The 17,596-nt window shown below is 36.3% G+C and overlaps 1 protein-coding gene and 1 pseudogene across 1 annotated transcript; both read left to right on the forward strand.

Moving 5' to 3' along the window:
- The first annotated feature begins 530 nt into the window (after nt 1-530).
- LOC111385967 lies at nt 531-3,371 on the forward strand. Its single transcript, XM_023010392.1, has 4 exons — nt 531-695; nt 1,105-1,192; nt 2,857-3,052; nt 3,188-3,371. Exons 1-4 carry the CDS (start codon nt 531-533, stop codon nt 3,369-3,371), a joined length of 633 nt encoding a protein of 210 aa, XP_022866160.1.
- Nucleotides 3,372-11,268: 7,897 nt separating this feature from the next.
- Nucleotides 11,269-12,807, forward strand: LOC111385968 (annotated as a pseudogene).
- Nucleotides 12,808-17,596: the final 4,789 nt, after the last annotated feature.

The following is a 17,596-nucleotide window of genomic DNA, read 5'->3' on the forward strand; positions in this document are numbered from 1 at the left end:
CTCATGAAATCTCCAACACAATCTCAAAATTTCTTTGGAATTACCAGAACTTTCAGCTTACGGGAGATTATTGAATATGCAATAAAGCTATTGTTATTTTCGTATACATTGAGAGATGCAACTTTGGAGTGGTTGGATTCTGAGCTACATGGTAGTATCACTAAGGAGGACTTGGTGAGAAAATTTTGTTGTGAGTTCTTCCCACCTGCAAAACAAGTAAAATCTGACTAAAAATCCTAACAAAATAACATCATGATCGGAAAGTTATCATGAAGCTTGAAACATATCTAGGAGTTGATGAAAAAGTGTCAAAAACATGGGATAAGCAAAGGTAATCAAGTAAAGTATTTCTACACCGAACTTTCACTTATGGCTAAATTTCGGTGGATTTTTAAGCAAATGGCTCCATAATCAGTAAATCAATTCAACAATGCTTGGACCTATTCGAGTTGGTTGCGACTATACATTCTATGTTTTTATCAGAGCGAGTGGTCCAAAAGAAAGCAGCATGAATTTATGAGCTGGACAACATGTCATCTACTAATGCACATATTGCTTCTTTGACCAAGAAAGTAGAGTTATTGGTATCTCAAACACAAAGATCAAAAGTAGTGATAGTCAGTTCGATATGTGAGAATTGTGAAGCCAATCATGCTCAAGAAAATTGCTTGTTGCTAGTTTCTCCAAAAGAACAAGTAAACTATATTCAGAAATTTTCAACTCAAATGGAAAAACATATATTCTAGTATGGAGACAAGACTCGAACTTCACATGGTCTGATAATCAGTAAGGGAGTAGTTCAAATAATTCACAACAAGAGCAAAGACCAAGTTTGGAAGAAATATTCATCAATATATGCAGAAAACTAACAAAGTAATCAAGTAGATCGAGATAAATTTTCAAAATCAACAAACATCAATCAGAAAGTTGGAAATACAAGTCCGACAAATTACTCAAAAACTTTATGAACGTACAGTAGGATCATTGCCTAGTAATACAAGACAAATCCTATGGAGAAAATGATGACAATAAAAGTAATGAAAAATGTCCACCAAGTTTACCTGTAAAAGTTCAAGCATATGTAACTCCACTCTATTTCCCTAGAGACTTCGAAAGAAGTCTAATGGAGAAGATATTCATGTTATAACTACTAAGAGTGGGTACAATTGTAGAGATAATTATGGAAAGATCTGTAATGATCCAAATTCTAAGGATTTGAAATCGTCACCAAATTCATTTATTTTAATAGTGAAAACACATAAATTTTATGAGTGCAATTTAATTAATAGAAGGAGCTCATGGCCAAACAAAATATATTTTAAAAATCACACATTTCACATTTATTAACTAAATGATAAAGTATTAACCCACTATTGTATCTTTTACAGATCAAATTATAAAACTAACTAAATCATAAAATAAAATTCCTAAGAAACAAAAATAACATGTTGAAAATAAAATGTTTCGCTACATTACGTGGATTTGATTTATTAATTTACCACATCGCCCACCAACCAACCACCTGCTCTAACCTGTGAGAGTAGTGAAAATGGTGAGTACATAGGAATACTTAATAGGACACAAAAATAGTAGTGCAATCCCGAATAAAAATATTTAGATCATGCTTCAAAAATAATCATACAGTCATTATATCATTTGGAACCGGTAAGAGCTCATTGTATATCATATCTTTGGTACCGGATAGTCATTTCATATCATATCGAAATCATCATATCATTTCATAACTTTTGTAAGTATAATAATTTATCAATATTAAAAAAATATAATTTAAATGGGACAAAACACTTGTATCTCGTAGTCCTACCTTGATTGATAATAAGGATTGTTGGAAGGAAGAGCAAGAATTTTTACATTCCCAAATCTTTAATTTCTCCAGCTATAGTAACACGTATCTATGCTTTCTCTTTAGGGTAGATAATGATTATTTTTACAAGGTATTTTAAGCTAAAAAGGAGAAATGAATTTTGCTAGGCCCCTATAATCTACAAAATACCATGTTTTCCCTAAAATTTTCCAATCTTGGTATCTCAAATAAGGCAAATTTATTCAATTTGAAACAAGCCAGTTGACACATTGGTAGGAAAAGTCATAATTGCCTTGTACTATACCAAGAAAATTGCCCAACATGTATTATATAATAATTCATTCAAATCATTCTAAAAATGCTACTTTATCCCTCTATCAACATCAAGTCATTACCATCTAAGAAAAATGTTTCTTTGCTCAACTAGTGCACGTGTGGATTGTCAAACCATTCTAAAAAAAATGCTACTTTATCTCTCCATCAACATCAAGTCATTACCATCTAAGAAAAAATATTTCTTTATACAGCTAGTGCACATCTGGATTGATTTGGAAGAATGTATATTAACTTAATTAATTATAAATTGAGGTAATATCTTCCAATATCAATAATATGAGCATAAATTATTCGAAATAATTATTTCTCGAGCCTAATATGCATGATTACTTACAAGCTATCTAACGAGCCCGATATTGATATACTTATACTTGCTCTATCAAATTTTTTATTGTTTGACTCAAATAAAAATATGAATTTAAAACCTATTTCATTTTAGTCCTCAAATTTTCAAAATGTAAAAATATAACATACATAATAAATACATTTCTATTCTACTATTATTAACTTTTTTTTTTTTTTTGGGCGTTACAAGATCAGAAAGAAAATATGAGCACGAAGAGGTTGATGATGCTAAAACAAAACAAAAATTTGCACTAGCCTTAATTGAGAAGCGAGAAAGTTAAGAAACACCTAAGGTCAGAGCACCAAGTCCAGTTAAGGTTTACGTACTTCCAAATTCTTTTTCCACAAAGGCTTAAAAAGAATAAGCAAGACACAATTTGAAAAATTTCTGGATGATCTCAAGAAACTCTACTTCAATAATTCATTTATTTATATGATATTACAAATATCAAGATACAAAAAGTTTTTAAAAGAGATGCTAACCAAGAAAAGAATGCTTCCAAAGTTTGAGGTCGTAGCATTAACAGAGGAAAGTAGTGCAAGACTGTAAAATAAAGTGTCCCCCAAACTGAAGACTGTATGGGATTTTACTTTGTCAATTTCGATTGGAAATTCTTATTCTATTAATGCTTTGTGTGATAAGGGTATTCATGTAAATCTAATGCCATATTCAATTTATAGGAAATTAGAATTAGGTGAAGTCAAAGCAGCATTTATAATGCTACAGCATGCTGATAGAAAAATCTCATGTCTACTAAGAAAAGTTGAGGATGTGCTCATGAAAGCAGGAGATTTAATATTTTCGGTAAATTTTGTTATGTTGGATATGGAAGAAGATTGGGACATTCCAATTATATTAGGCTGACCATTCTTAGCAACAAGTCGAACCTTGATTCATATGGAGAAGTGTGAGCTGATATTGAGTCTGGAGGAGAAGCAAAAAAAAATTCAAAATATACACCCCATTTGAACAATCATCTGACCCCGAAGATTGTTGTAGAATTTATGAAGAGGAATCGTTTGATCAGTGAATCTATCAGGATGGAAAATCAAATTTTGGTGGACTTTTTGGTAGAGATGAAAATGGAAATATCAGAATTTGAATAGTAAAGAAAACGTGAATCGATGAAAATTGTACAAAGTGCAAGGACGATATAAAGTGATTCGACCCACCATAATTAATCATACACCAAAGTCGACCTTGCGACTATAAATCAAGAACTAACTGGAGAGAGACCACTTTTCTGAACTTTACTTAATTTTTCATAATCGCATTCAATACATATAGAATTTAAGATATGCGTGTTTTAAAAAAACAAAAAAAAAAAGTTAAATAAAAAATTATGAATTGATCAGAAACAGACCCAGACATTTTGTCTTGTGGGGTCAAAAATTAAAATGTAATTTTTTAAAACAATATAATATTAATAAAAATAATTCAATACACTACTACAATTGTAGTCTACGCATCTTGATACTTTGAAATCGTCATATAATTATAACATTATCAATATTGTCAAATAGATTTTGCTAATAAAATAATGTAAATTATATTGAGAAATTTGTTGTGAAAAACAATAAACATTAATGAAATCATTAAAAATTTTTAAAGGAAAGATGTGTTAGGCTTCTTTTTAAGAGACATAAGTTTGACACACATTTAACTATTTCAATATTTGTTTGGACTATTCGATGTCTATGATATAGTTCTCGAAAGAAGCTTCTAAGTGATGTAGACGATTTATAAATTCAGCTAGAATACAGTCGTTGGAAAATTTTTAAAATTAGCATATTATCAAAATTTTAGAAATACTAGTTTAAAATGGCATATTTTGACATGATATAGCTTTTGCTGCGATTGGCCATTTCACAAGCTATTAATAAGTGAAAGACTATTCTGTGAACACTTCAAAATGGTATTAATAGTGCAATATTTCGACTTTATTTGACATCCCGTAATGAGTGTCAAAGTAAGAAGTAAAAGAAACGAAAAAAATAAATAAATAATTGTGGGGTCACATGACCCCATGTGGGTCCACCCATGGAGCTGATGTCTACCATTGGTTATGTTGGGGATAATTGGATAAATAAAACGGAAACAACAACGTCTCCTTCTTTCTAGTTGTACACAAATCCATTACTCTTCATTTACTCAAAATTTATTTTCAAGGAAACATCAGCTTATGCCCAAAAATTCAACCACTCACCTCACATTCTTCATTACATTCATATATTTTTTTAAAATCCAATAAATTTGTTTACCACAAATTCCAAAATTGACCTTTAAATTTGGAGTCTTGCTAATCGGTTTTCATTTTTGGGAGTTTGGGAAGTAATTATATGATGGTTTATGGGTGGTGGATTGTGTGCAATAATTGGGAGGAAACAGCTTTATAAATGTGGGGAATCTTACGAGACAACAAGATGTTCGATAAAATTACCCAATGATTGTATTTTTTCGGATTTTTACTCCAACTTTGCACGCCAAATTCTTGCATTGATATACAACAAGTTGTGTGAAAATTTTGACATTTGCATTGAAATTGGAACGTTTGCATTGAAATTGGAACGTTTTTGACACAAACGCAGCTAGGGGCTGCATCTCCATTGTGTCCCAACCTGCATTCCCTATTGCATCTCTGCCTGTGTCCTCTACAGTCCCTACCACATCCCTATTACATCTCTGTCGCGCCCATAGTACATCTGAGTTATGACCCGACCATGCATCCCCTAAGTCACTGCCTACGGGCCATGTTCTGTCCCCCTCCATTACCTATTTTTTGTTTACAAATTTGATATATTTGAGTATTATTCATTGATTAAGTTACTAATGTATTCCATGATTTTCTTTGTAGGAAAATATGACATCGAAAAAAAAAATGGAAGAGACTTTCTAAGGAAGAAAAAATGAAAAGGGATATTGATAGGAGATTATTCAAATTCGAGTTTGAAAATAATGCAGTTTGACCCAACTAACAACTAGAATGTGTAAATAGCTGCTTGTGCAGAATTTAAACAAATTAATTAATAATTGCAACAAGTCACGATTATTAATTAGTTTAGATGAATTCACATGCAATCAACCCAATGTTGAATTGTCGTAGTATAATAAATTGCAGGAGAGTGACTAACATAGATATTTGATGAAGAAGAAGTTCCCTCGGGGATTAAAACTCTGGGCTGAAGCTAGTATGAATCTACTATAAACAAATCAACTTATAGTATTCTCATACTTGACCAACACAAATACTTTTTGATCTCCTAACTATAATTTTCAAAGTCTTCCTAGATTGCATGCTCATGCACTAATTCTTGGCTTTTTGATTTCGTCAATCTCCAGTGGATTCCCAAGAACTCCTCGTTCTCCAATAACTAGAACTTCAGTCACCTTCCTTGATCTTCAACTTTTGACAAATACTTTGGAAGTATGGATTTTTAGTGTTTGATTAGTGGCTTTTGATGTTTTTCAATTGCAAGACTCAAGCATCAATGGATTGAATGATATGAAAGTAGTATATGTGTTTTCTCACAATGCTCAATCCAATGTTTTTCATAAAGTGGCATTTATATAATGGACATTTTTGGTAATATGGTCCTCTTAAAATTCTCGAAAATCACAAATTAGGGTTTTTTAGTACATACTATCGCTTGAGTGACAACGTAACGAAAAGCAAGCGACAATGTTTCACTTAAGCGACGTCCCGGTGACTAGCTAGCAAAGACTATTATGTTTTTATCGCTCAAGCAGTGTCTGTGTGAGAGGCATGAGAAATTGTGGTGATTCTTTTTTCTTATTCCAAGCTTGAACCCTAACCTACCTAACACATCTATGCAAAATTGCAACTTCTTATTCCAAGCTTGAACCCTAACCTACCTAACACATCTATGCAAAATTGCAACTAACTCCTTAACTTTTATATATTTTCAATTTAGTCCTTTTTGTTCACAGAATCACCAATTACATTAAAACCTACAAAATCTTCCTTTAGCATTCTATGACAAAACATTCATTAAATAAAAAATTAACTAACAAGACTACCCAAGACAACTTACTCTTCGCCTTTATTGAACCAATTTTTGGAAATCACAACTCACATATCAAGTGTAGAAGCACGTGAAATAGTAACATAAATAAAAATAGTTAAAGACTGTCATCAATAAATGCATAATCATATTAGCTAGATCAAGATACAATATTAATATAAGCCAAAGCACCAAAAAGAACATACATCAATATTGTAAAACATCAAAACTTTAATCTAGCAATGTATCTAAAAATGTCAATCTACCATCTAAAACAACTCTTCATTTTTGTCACAAAGGGGATCCCTACCAACTAATCTACAGCAGCGTAGTCGCCATCATCAATATCATCACACTCATTGTCGTCATAATCCTAATGCTTGTGCATCCATTGAATCCTTCGCTATACATAAGCAATCGCACCACAAAGGGTAGCAACCTCAGTGGTGTATGCTCAAAAGTAGCTTTCAATTGTGTGATCTCAATCATCATGCGAGCCTACTTCTCAATGAGCACAGAAATCTGACCCATAAGCACAACCGACAGATCAATAGTAATAGAAGTAGGCTTCAGAATGGATTCAGTAAGTGGATGTGGAATAGAGGTAGATGATAATGGAATATCAATACGAATAATATGTTGAGATGGAGGGATGAGGATATCGGTAGGATCATTCGAAAGAAGATTACCAATAGGATCAACAAGTAATGCCAAATCAGCAAGCTCAATCGACTCAGTAGGAGCAGAAGACGAAGGGACATGGAATCAACTTTGGGATATAGTAACCTGACCAATAGGACGACGAACCCATCCTTAGATACTATGCAAAAATGTGGCTCAAGAGATATAACTAGGCGATGAATCAAATATGCATAAGGATGATCTATCCTATAACCTGGCACTCTAAAGGTACGTAATTTAGTGACAAATGAAAGTGGGCCAATCAATAAAATTACCATGCAACAGCGCATAAAGAAACCTTACCTTTGCCATAGGTAAGGAAGAGGTGTGAAAGACAGACCACAGATTTGTGCACACAATGTGCAATGAATTTGGTAGTTCGTAAGAAGAGATCTAGTACGGGTAGTTAGTAAGAAGAGATCTAGTACGGATCATAGTCGGATCCCCTCCCAAAGAGCTATTAAATAACGTTGATCAAACGAGTAAAATGATCGGGAGGGTGCTAGCAGATAAATGAAGAAATAAGAGATAAACGACCTAAGAAATATGCATAATATTAGAAATGACATCCGAAGTAATCTTAATAGTCATATCCCTAAGGAATACACTAAGCCCCTGTTTGTGCCATATTTTTGGGTCATTTTAATGAAAAATTCGACCGTTTCAACTGTGATGGTGGGCCCCTGTACAGTGCACTTATCAGACATTGCAGCAGTCAAGAAGCATAAAATTTTCGATTTTGCCCATACCATGTGAAAGCGTCAGCAAATTGTGGAAAGTCACAGAAGTGGGCAAAGAATAGTCAAAAGGCTGCATTATGAAAACAGTCACAGAAATATGCAAAGAATAGTCAAAAGTGTCAGCCATATTTTTGCACTATTAAACCAATGAAGACAGATACAACCACTTCCAAGATTTTTAGGTGACCATTTTAATTGCTTAGACGTTTGCAAACAAAAAAATAAAAACTCAAAATAACAAAGACGTCCCCCCTTGAACCGAACACAACGTAAATTTAAAAAAATGAAAAAAAAAGATGTCAATAGGCGGACAGTCCCTACAATTATTGTAAATGGAAAAAAAATACAAAGTGTTGAAGTACCTTCAAACCAATTTTCACGTTCGACATAAGCACATACACATAACACACGGATAGAACTCTTGCAACGGTGACGACAATATTGAGTCAAAGTGTTGAAGTACCTTCAAACCAATTTTCACGTGCCGCACGTGAGGTCCCTAAATGCGATCATCACGGTTGTTGTGCCATGTAATCGTGAAGTTTATCTCACTCATTCCATTGTATCTCCAGCGCATTTACTTCGGCCTGAATCTCATCCTCAGCATTAGGTAACTCCACCTCGGCAACGTCATCATCCGTTTCCGCTCTTGCGAACATCTCGTCCACAACTCCCGAATGACGCAGAAAATTGTGAACGGCCATATTAGCTAAGACAACTATAACTTGTGTTGGGAACGAGTAACTAGGCATACGATCAAGGATTTTCCATCTCTGCATCAACACACCAAATGCACGTTTAATGACATTCCTGCACAAAGAGTGCCTGAAGTTGAACTTCTCACGAGCATTTCGAAACCTACGACGCTGACCTGTTCGTTTGTCGCGAAACTGGTAAAAGTGATATAGTATGTCTGAACATTTGTACGAGGCCATATACCGTGGCTGATGAGCAAAATCGGAATCCACCAAGTAATACTTTCCAGTTGCTGGCTGTGAAAATTCTATCTCTGGGCTGTATATAGCACGAGCTAGAATCCATGCATCATGTGTGTTCCCGGTATAACTAGCAAGCACGAATGTGAAACATAAATTAAAATCACATGCGGCCAACACATTTTGGGTTGGTATTCCTTTTCGACCAATGAAGTTCACCCGTTCGTGACGCGGGAGCATGGCTCGCACATGTGTTCCGTCAATAGCCCCAACACAATCCTAAAATAGTGGATACTTGTTCGAGTCCGGCTTGTGTGGCTTGACACCGTCATTGTAGTTATGCGTCGATCGTATAATATGTTCAGATAGCGACATGACGGCACATAGCACCTCTTTGAAGAATTGACAGACGGTTTGCAAAGAGTGATTGAAAATCGTTGTCGCCTGCTGATATCCCTCCCCGTGTGCAAGTATGCACAGGAACATACAAACTTTCTCGTAGATATCTACCTGCTGGCTACTTGTTAAACCATATTCGTCTCGCAGCAAATGTGCAAAGTGGCGCAACATTGGTGGGTACATTCGGAACTCCTGGTAGCACATCTTTCCATTCCCTCTCATAGCCTCCATCATGAACATGTGCCCATTTTTGGAGAACGGGAATCGTCGCACCCGATTTCGCTGTATGCTCTAATAGATTCGAGCATGGGTCCCTGCAATGGCTGAAAATGTGACCCAAGTTGTCACGTCATTCGTAAGACGATTGAACAACTCATCCTCAAGCTCTTCTTCTACGTCGGATCCTAGTTGTAGCACGCAATCAAAGCTCAGATCACCCATAGCGTACCACCAATCCAGGAACACGTTATCGTAATAAGGTTCTTGGCCACCCATTGGGGGACATTCATTTATATAGGGGAATGCAAAAGCTAAGTTTGCCTCGTTGTAGCAAGTGGGCTAATTGATTGGGAGAATGAAAACAAAAAAGACAAAGGCTGCATGATTGGAGACATGTGATACAGCAAAAATGGACTGCAAGATTCCCTGCAAAATGAGTACATATATAGGACATGCTATTCAACACGAGTAAAATACGCAACATGATACAAGTTGTAAAAAAATACAATGAATAATCCTATTTATACTAACATTCCCTAAACCTAATTAAAATTGGAATTAAACTCCTAAACTATTACAGAAACGTAACTAGACTCCTAAGAATAAATCCTATTAACTTGATCAAGGTTTGAGAGTAATAGGTTTCTCCTTTATTATTCTTCAATTTCTCCTTTACTTTAACTTGATTAACGTTGAGAGTAATGGGTTTTACAGATTTGGGACAATTGCTCCCAGTTTGTTTGGCTTTCTCTACCTTCATGAAATCTCGATCTTTGAGCTTATTACCTCCATCATATTGAACTCCATAACTCGACCATGCATTCATATGGTTTTATTGGCCTAAATTATTTCCACTTTCTCGCCCGAACCCGCCTTCCACAATCAACCAAAGCACATCACAATAGTCAGCAACACATATTGACAATAGTAGCTACATAACATTAGTACAAACACAAATGTCCAACCCGTCCATTTATGAGCAGGTAAAAGTACAGGAAAAATTAAATGTTCGGGTGTACCACTACAATATTACATAAGTACGTAGCAAACAGTGAACTCCTAGTGGAGTGATTTGCCACGCTCATTGAACTGCCATTCAATCCATTCGAACTTTTCGTCCGCATCTCTCGTGACAGATAACATATCCCAATAGCGCTTCTGTGCCAGGAGTGTTTAGGCATAGAAATACAGAGGGGTGCGACGCTGTAGCCGTTGTGTCGTGAGAAACTCCTCGATACATGTGGCCCCGACGTTCTCATTATCATGTATGACACTATTGAGCTTCGCGGCCACTTCTTCGACTGCAGTGGTCGCTCGTTCCATGAAAAATGAGAGATCACAGGCTGAAATTTTCTTGTGCTTCCCCTTCCGTCCTTTCGTGGACTATTGTCGTTTCTCACCACTTCGAGCACTCGAAGTGTTCATACTTGTTGGACTAGTTCCATCGTCCCCCCTCATCGCTAGAATCGTTGGCCTCTCCATCAACGGGAATGTCATTCAAGTGGTCCCCTACTGTACTATTCTCAAACATAGCTAAGCCTGTTCTAGACAACAGGCTCGGGGTCGTTGCATACTTGTCACCGTCGTAGCTTTCACCAAATAGCACGTGATAGCGGATGTAAATCTCGCTCATATTTTTGTCCTTGAAATCCTTGTAGTCTTTGTTCTCCTGTAGTAATGAATGCAAAAAAAAATGCATGAAAATTGAAATATGCTATAGACAAACATATCCTGGTAGGAAAGAAACTTAACAAAAATCATATTAATGGCAGGAAAGAAACTCAGTAAAAATCATATTAATGGCAGGAAAGAAACTCAGTAAAAATCATATTAATGAACTCAAGAATTTCATGTTTCTGGGACAAATTTTCATCAACCAACTTGCAGGGATTTTCTTTCACATTCAATCTGCCATTCAAGAGGATATTACACAATGATGGTTTTACAAAACAAAGTACTCATCACTCAACCAAGACACAACTAGAAAAAAGTCACAAGAAGTTTCAAAGATTGTCTACAGAGACTTTTCTCTCTCAATCTCACTTTCTCTCTCAACAGAAAATGCTCCCCTCTTGCTCACATTTTATTCTCAGCCCTCTTGGCCCTATTTATAGCCACAGATCAAGAGATATACAAGAAGTGTATATATAAACATCAGTTATAACGACTACCAGATTACAAGTAATAGTTTCATTGATTCTAACTAATTGTAACCCGCTTAACTAATTGCCTAATTGTAGTGTTTAATCAACCGAATGCAAGAATCAATTAGTTACAACATGGTATACAGGGACCGAATTTATCAATCCAAAAGAATCTGATAAACCTGTATCAGAATTGATCAAAGAGACTACAGGTGGACTGGGGGTGGATTACTATTATAGTGCACTAGAGTTCCAGAGTTGCTAAATGAAGCAATTGAGGGATCCAAAGTGGTAAAATTCCTCAAATCTTCCTGTCAATTTCAGTATTAGTAATGGCTTTTCCTATTGATCATAACATATGACTAATTTCTTTTTAACCGTGTCATTTAAATAGGGACTTGGGACAATAGTTTTCATTGGTGCAGGGCTTCATTTAAGTGGGGAGCTCAAATACATTCCGCTCTTGTCTGGTAGGACAATTAAGGGGCCATTTATGGTGGAGTAAGACCTCAAACAGACCTCTTTAAAATAGTTGAGAAATGCATAAATAAGGTATGAATCCATTTCAAGTTTCACGATGAATCAAGAAGCTTTATTGATTGAATCACCTCATTTAAAAATTTAAGTTCTTGAAAAAAGAAAACACACCTTCGTCACTTCTCTAAAATAATTGATTATGCCTTCTTGTACATGGACTGAAAAAAAAATGTTATTTGAACAGGAAATTCAGCTGGATGAACTATTGACCCATGAAGTTTCACTCGAAGAAATTAACAAGGCATGGGAGTATTTGAAGCATCCTAGATGTGTTAAAGTTGTTATCAAATATTAGAGCGAATCAAAGTACACAAGCAGAGAAATAACAAAAGCCGAAATTAGAACCTTGTTTGCATTTCATATGGCATGCAAGATTAACAACTTCAGTTTAATTTCCGACAACAACATGGTATGTGCATGCTCAGATAAACGACAACAAACTACCCTATAGTTGCAGGGCACATCGATTTGTGTCTGGGTCGTAGGTTGTGGTGATTAATGGAAATGTTACAATCGCTGCAAGTTTAAAACCGGCGCCTTACCTTGATTTTTCACGTCCACCACTCCTCGGATGCTACAATGTGACCCGTTGGCGAGTCGTACTCGACTCCGCTGCAGGATAAGAGTTCGCGGAGGCATTTGTGGTCACGACGCATTGTATCCCGGTGGTTGCAGAGTTGTTGTTTTGTCCAATTGGGGTCGGACGACGAATTGAATAATGTAACCACACGCTCCTAGCCTTGTTTCGTGAAACACCTGCCATGGCAATGGCCTTCAGCAATGGCAGTTTCACAAGCTGCTATGAACGTCATCCGTTCTGTCGGCTTCCACCTCACGTTTTTTCTTGTTTCTAAGCCCCTGTTTCCACGAACTCGTGCATCGGAAGATTCTTGCTGTAGGTCGGAGCCCATCTACAGAGAGGGAGCTCCAAGTGGTCGAAAAAAGCAAAAGTAAAATATGAACCGTAAATGGTGTGCTTAGCCGTCGGCTTACCTCGGTAGAGTGGATCCATGAGGTTTGTCGTCGATTTCAACCAAAGGCAGCAGGGATGCCGGTGTTGGACTATCGACTTTTTGCATACCGAAAAGAATTTGTGCAGATGGGAACACGAAGGCACGCCCAGACGAAATCGAATCCCGGACGGTACTTTGTATTCTTTCTTCGTTGTTGGTTGATGGTCACTTCCCGGTGACCTTTGCGAAAATCATGCAAATGAATGGAGGGTCTTCTGCAGTAGGTGTTGCTAGAGACGAAAATGGGACTTTAGTCACTGGAAACGGAGTGTTTTGGGAAAGTAGTAGAAGGTCAAAGGAGGAAAGAATAAATATTTCTACCATGTGACTCTTTAATGGGTGTCAAAGAGCTGCAGGACCAAACGGTCCAATTTTTCATTAAAATGAGCCAAAAATATGGCACAAACAGGAGCTAAATGTGGACCACTAACATTGTGAATACTCGCACTGAACTCTGAACTAGGAGACTAGGTGGAGGTGACAAATCCATCAAAAGGGGTTCCCAACCACGTGTTGTGAATATGGCCGTTGAATTGGGAGAGAAATCCGAAAGGATTACCTTAGGCCCAACAAGAACAGGACGAAGGGAGAACTAAGACCCTAAGATCATCTTAGTAGAAAAGGAGATGAAAATAGACCTACTGTAATAAGTCGTTCCACTCGATAGCTGGGCAGAAGTTTGGGCTTTCTTCGGTGCCATCTATAATAAATAAGCAAGTCCAAGAAATCAATAGATGAAACTAGGATCCCATAAACCTTGAAGGCTACCTAATTTATGATGAGTATGAATGTACATGAAACGAGGCAAAAACTATGTAAAGTACAAAAATAGATATAAAATGCCCAAATTCATGTCCAGCAATACAAAAATCATCCAAAGCATGATAAACAATGCTAAAATGGACAACATCACACAAAACCATGGACAAAAAGACGCAAAAGGTTGCAATGTGGTGAAAAAGCACGCAAACCGATACATAATTGTGGAAAAAATGAAAAACGATGCAAAAATATAGAAAAACATGTATAATGATGTAAAATTGTGTAAAATGCATAGAACGATGTAAAGTTTTGTAAAACACGCAAAACGATATACCAAAGTGACATGAGACAAGAAGGCTGTGTAGTGCCAGGAGTTGATAACATAAACTAAGATGTATGTAGACATGATATCTAGACACGTGGTGACACAACGTCAAGACGCATAAGGACGTGATGTCAAGATGCAAGTAGATACGGTACCAAGATGAAAGGGATAAAATATGTGGCATGGCATTGATGCAAAATCGAAGGAAAATCAAGACAAACATGGGGCATGAAGGCATAATCAAGGTTATGACACCGTGCTTGAAGAGTGCAAAAATGTGTGTCATAAATTGGATATCTTGATGGATTCGACAATTTGTCAAACCCGTGGTGTGCGTGTAAAGGACATGAAATTCGAACAAAAAACCAACACATTCGAGACCATATTACACAGCAATCCATGCCCTACAACTATGCTCTTATACTATTTCACCAATCATCGACACTAGCAAAGGTAAAATGAAGAAAAGTGACAGAGACATCACCAAGAAAACAAATGGGAATAACGTGTTAAAATTCAAATTGTTGTGATATAAATCAAAGAAACATGATGAACAATGCAACACATTCCACCATAAATCATAATATATGTACGTGCAATGAGTGAATTGGTACAAGAACCACAAAAAATTCGAAAACCCCAAAAATTGAAAGCTAACTCAAGGGCTACAATTCTTCTAGAAATAGCACACATTCGAGACCATATTACACAGCAATCCATGCCCTACAACTATGCTCTTATACTATTTCACCAATCATCGACACTAGCAAAGGTAAAATGAAGAAAAGTGACAGAGACATCACCAAGAAAACAAATGGGAATAACGTGTTAAAATTCAAATTGTTGTGATATAAATCAAAGAAACATGATGAACAATGCAACACATTCCACCATAAATCATAATATATGTACGTGCAATGAGTGAATTGGTACAAGAACCACAAAAAATTCGAAAACCCCAAAAATTGAAAGCTAACTCAAGGGCTACAATTCTTCTAGAAATAGCTTTGTCCAAATTTCGATATTTTCTATATAAAAACTACATTGCAAGTTACAACTGAGAATTTGAAACATAACTTGTGTGGCTCTTTAATATTATTTAGACTTCTAATTATATTCCAATGATCATATGTGATCTTCTTGGACACATCAAGGATTATATTACCAAATCCAACTCTTTTCCTATAACTAGGACTCAATAATTTAACTTTGAGTATAACATATCTGCAGACTCCTTGACTTTTACAACTCTTTTATATTAATCATTTTGTTTAAAGAATTGCCAATACAATAGAAACCTAACAACGTTTCACATTGGTCATCCTCTTAACATCCGAGGAGTCTTAGTCTCCCTCTCTTGATAGGGTTTGTATTATCAAGCACAATTCTGTATTTCTCCATAGTGAGAGCAATCATTGAAACTAGATCCGAAGAATACAACCAAGCAAGGTTTTGAATTTAACCACAAACAATGAACTGAGCAACCAATAATTGTATAAATTACCGACCTCTTGATCACACAATTTAAGAGTCTTACCCGGATTCTGAATGCCACAAGAAACTCAAGTTCTTGACAGTTCGATTTATCCATTAAAGAACAAGAGATTTGAAGCATAGAGCTTCGAGAGAAAATTCTAAATTCAATTCATCATAAAAGTCTTGGTTACAAATAAATAAAATAAAGATACTATCTCTACTAAACTTGGGAAATCTAGTAAAAAACGAAAAATAGACTCCTACGAATATAAAATTACCAAAAACAAGAGTTTTATATTACATAGACTATCTCGCTACAAAGGAAAATTTTCTCCTCGGATCAATGCTATACGATTGCATGGTAGTTCCATGTGCAGTCGCACGGACCAACTTCTTTCCCAGCTTCTGCTCTCGAGTTGCCCTTGTGCGGCCAGAAGGGTTGGGCCACTATGCGGTCACATAGTGGCCAACTAAGGCTCCTTCTTTGACTGTTTGCGACAAGCTGGTCCAAGTCATTTTTGCCTCTCGAGCCCTTCATGCAACTTGTCAATTGGCATGCTAGCTTTACTCCTTTGAATATCATGATTCGAATAAACAATTTTATGGTCTTGTTGGCCCAAATTAAGCTCAAACTTTGTACTTGGTTTTTTTCCAACAATCATCAAATTCTCGATAGTTTGGTGCCCATAACGGATCATATCATCCTTTCTCTCTTCGAAAGGATTCAATCTCAAATTCGGACCTAAGATGTAGCCCTTACTTCCAATCATGGCAAGAGAATGAAATGGTCCGTCTCCTCTTAGATGCAATTTGGACCTCTTTTGAATTCAATTCTGCCTCTTTCGGATGTGAACTCAATCACTATCATGTAGGTCAAAGTGTGTACACTTGGACTGATTATTCTTGGAAGTTTGAAATGATCCGAGCACAATTTCATTTGATGAATCACCATGCAACCGTCATGTCCTTTCTCACCTAGGCTCATGTAGTAATAACACTTTAGATGGATTTATGTTGACCATCAAATCGTGTTTGTCTCTCAACCCCTTGCATATGAACTCTCTCCAATACCTTTAAAAATCCTTTGCCTCCTCAGGGATCACGAAGTCAACCTCCGGTGAATAAGATATTTCCAAACTATGGCGCTGCTGGTTAGTTTCATCCACAAATTATCGCTCAATGCTCGGATTGTATGGTTTTCTAATAGGCTTATCTTCATGGACCAAGTCTTCAAAATCTTATAAAACAGAAATAGCCAAACTAGGGAGGGAATTGTTGTTCTCATTAAAGCCCCTCAACTCCACTTTCCTTTTCACATAGTTTCACTTCCGACTCTTCTTTTATCACCAAAAACTTTCCTTCTTTTTCCTCTTGTAGCTCCATTTCTCCCTTCTCATTCTCACTCCCACTCTCGACTTCCCTCTTACTCTCTTGTGGCTTTTCTCCTTTTTCTCACATTTAGTCACCTCACAATTTTCTCTCTTGCTTTCCTATTCCTTTATATGATCGATTCGAGAATTAACCTTGTCACATAGCGTTGATAATTCTAATTTGAAATCCAAACTAGCCGACTCACTTGATGCACTAGGCATAGGCTTTGCAATAGGTATTTTATCTTCTATAGGATAATCAATTCCATCATATTTTCTAGGCTCCTCTCTAAACCCCCTTTCACGCCTATCTCTTCGGTGCCTATAATAGTTATTCAATCCATAACACTTCCTCATGATAGCCCTCAACTTATCTCAAGCTTCAATAGGCCTCTCATGATTCCTCTGCCTAGATGATGTTGTCAACTGATCCCACCAAATTATAGCATAATCCACAAATGTCCTC

The sequence above is a fragment of the Olea europaea genome, unplaced genomic scaffold (genome assembly GCF_002742605.1).
Source record: "Olea europaea var. sylvestris unplaced genomic scaffold, O_europaea_v1 scaffold336, whole genome shotgun sequence".
NCBI classification, from domain to species: domain Eukaryota; kingdom Viridiplantae; phylum Streptophyta; class Magnoliopsida; order Lamiales; family Oleaceae; genus Olea; species Olea europaea.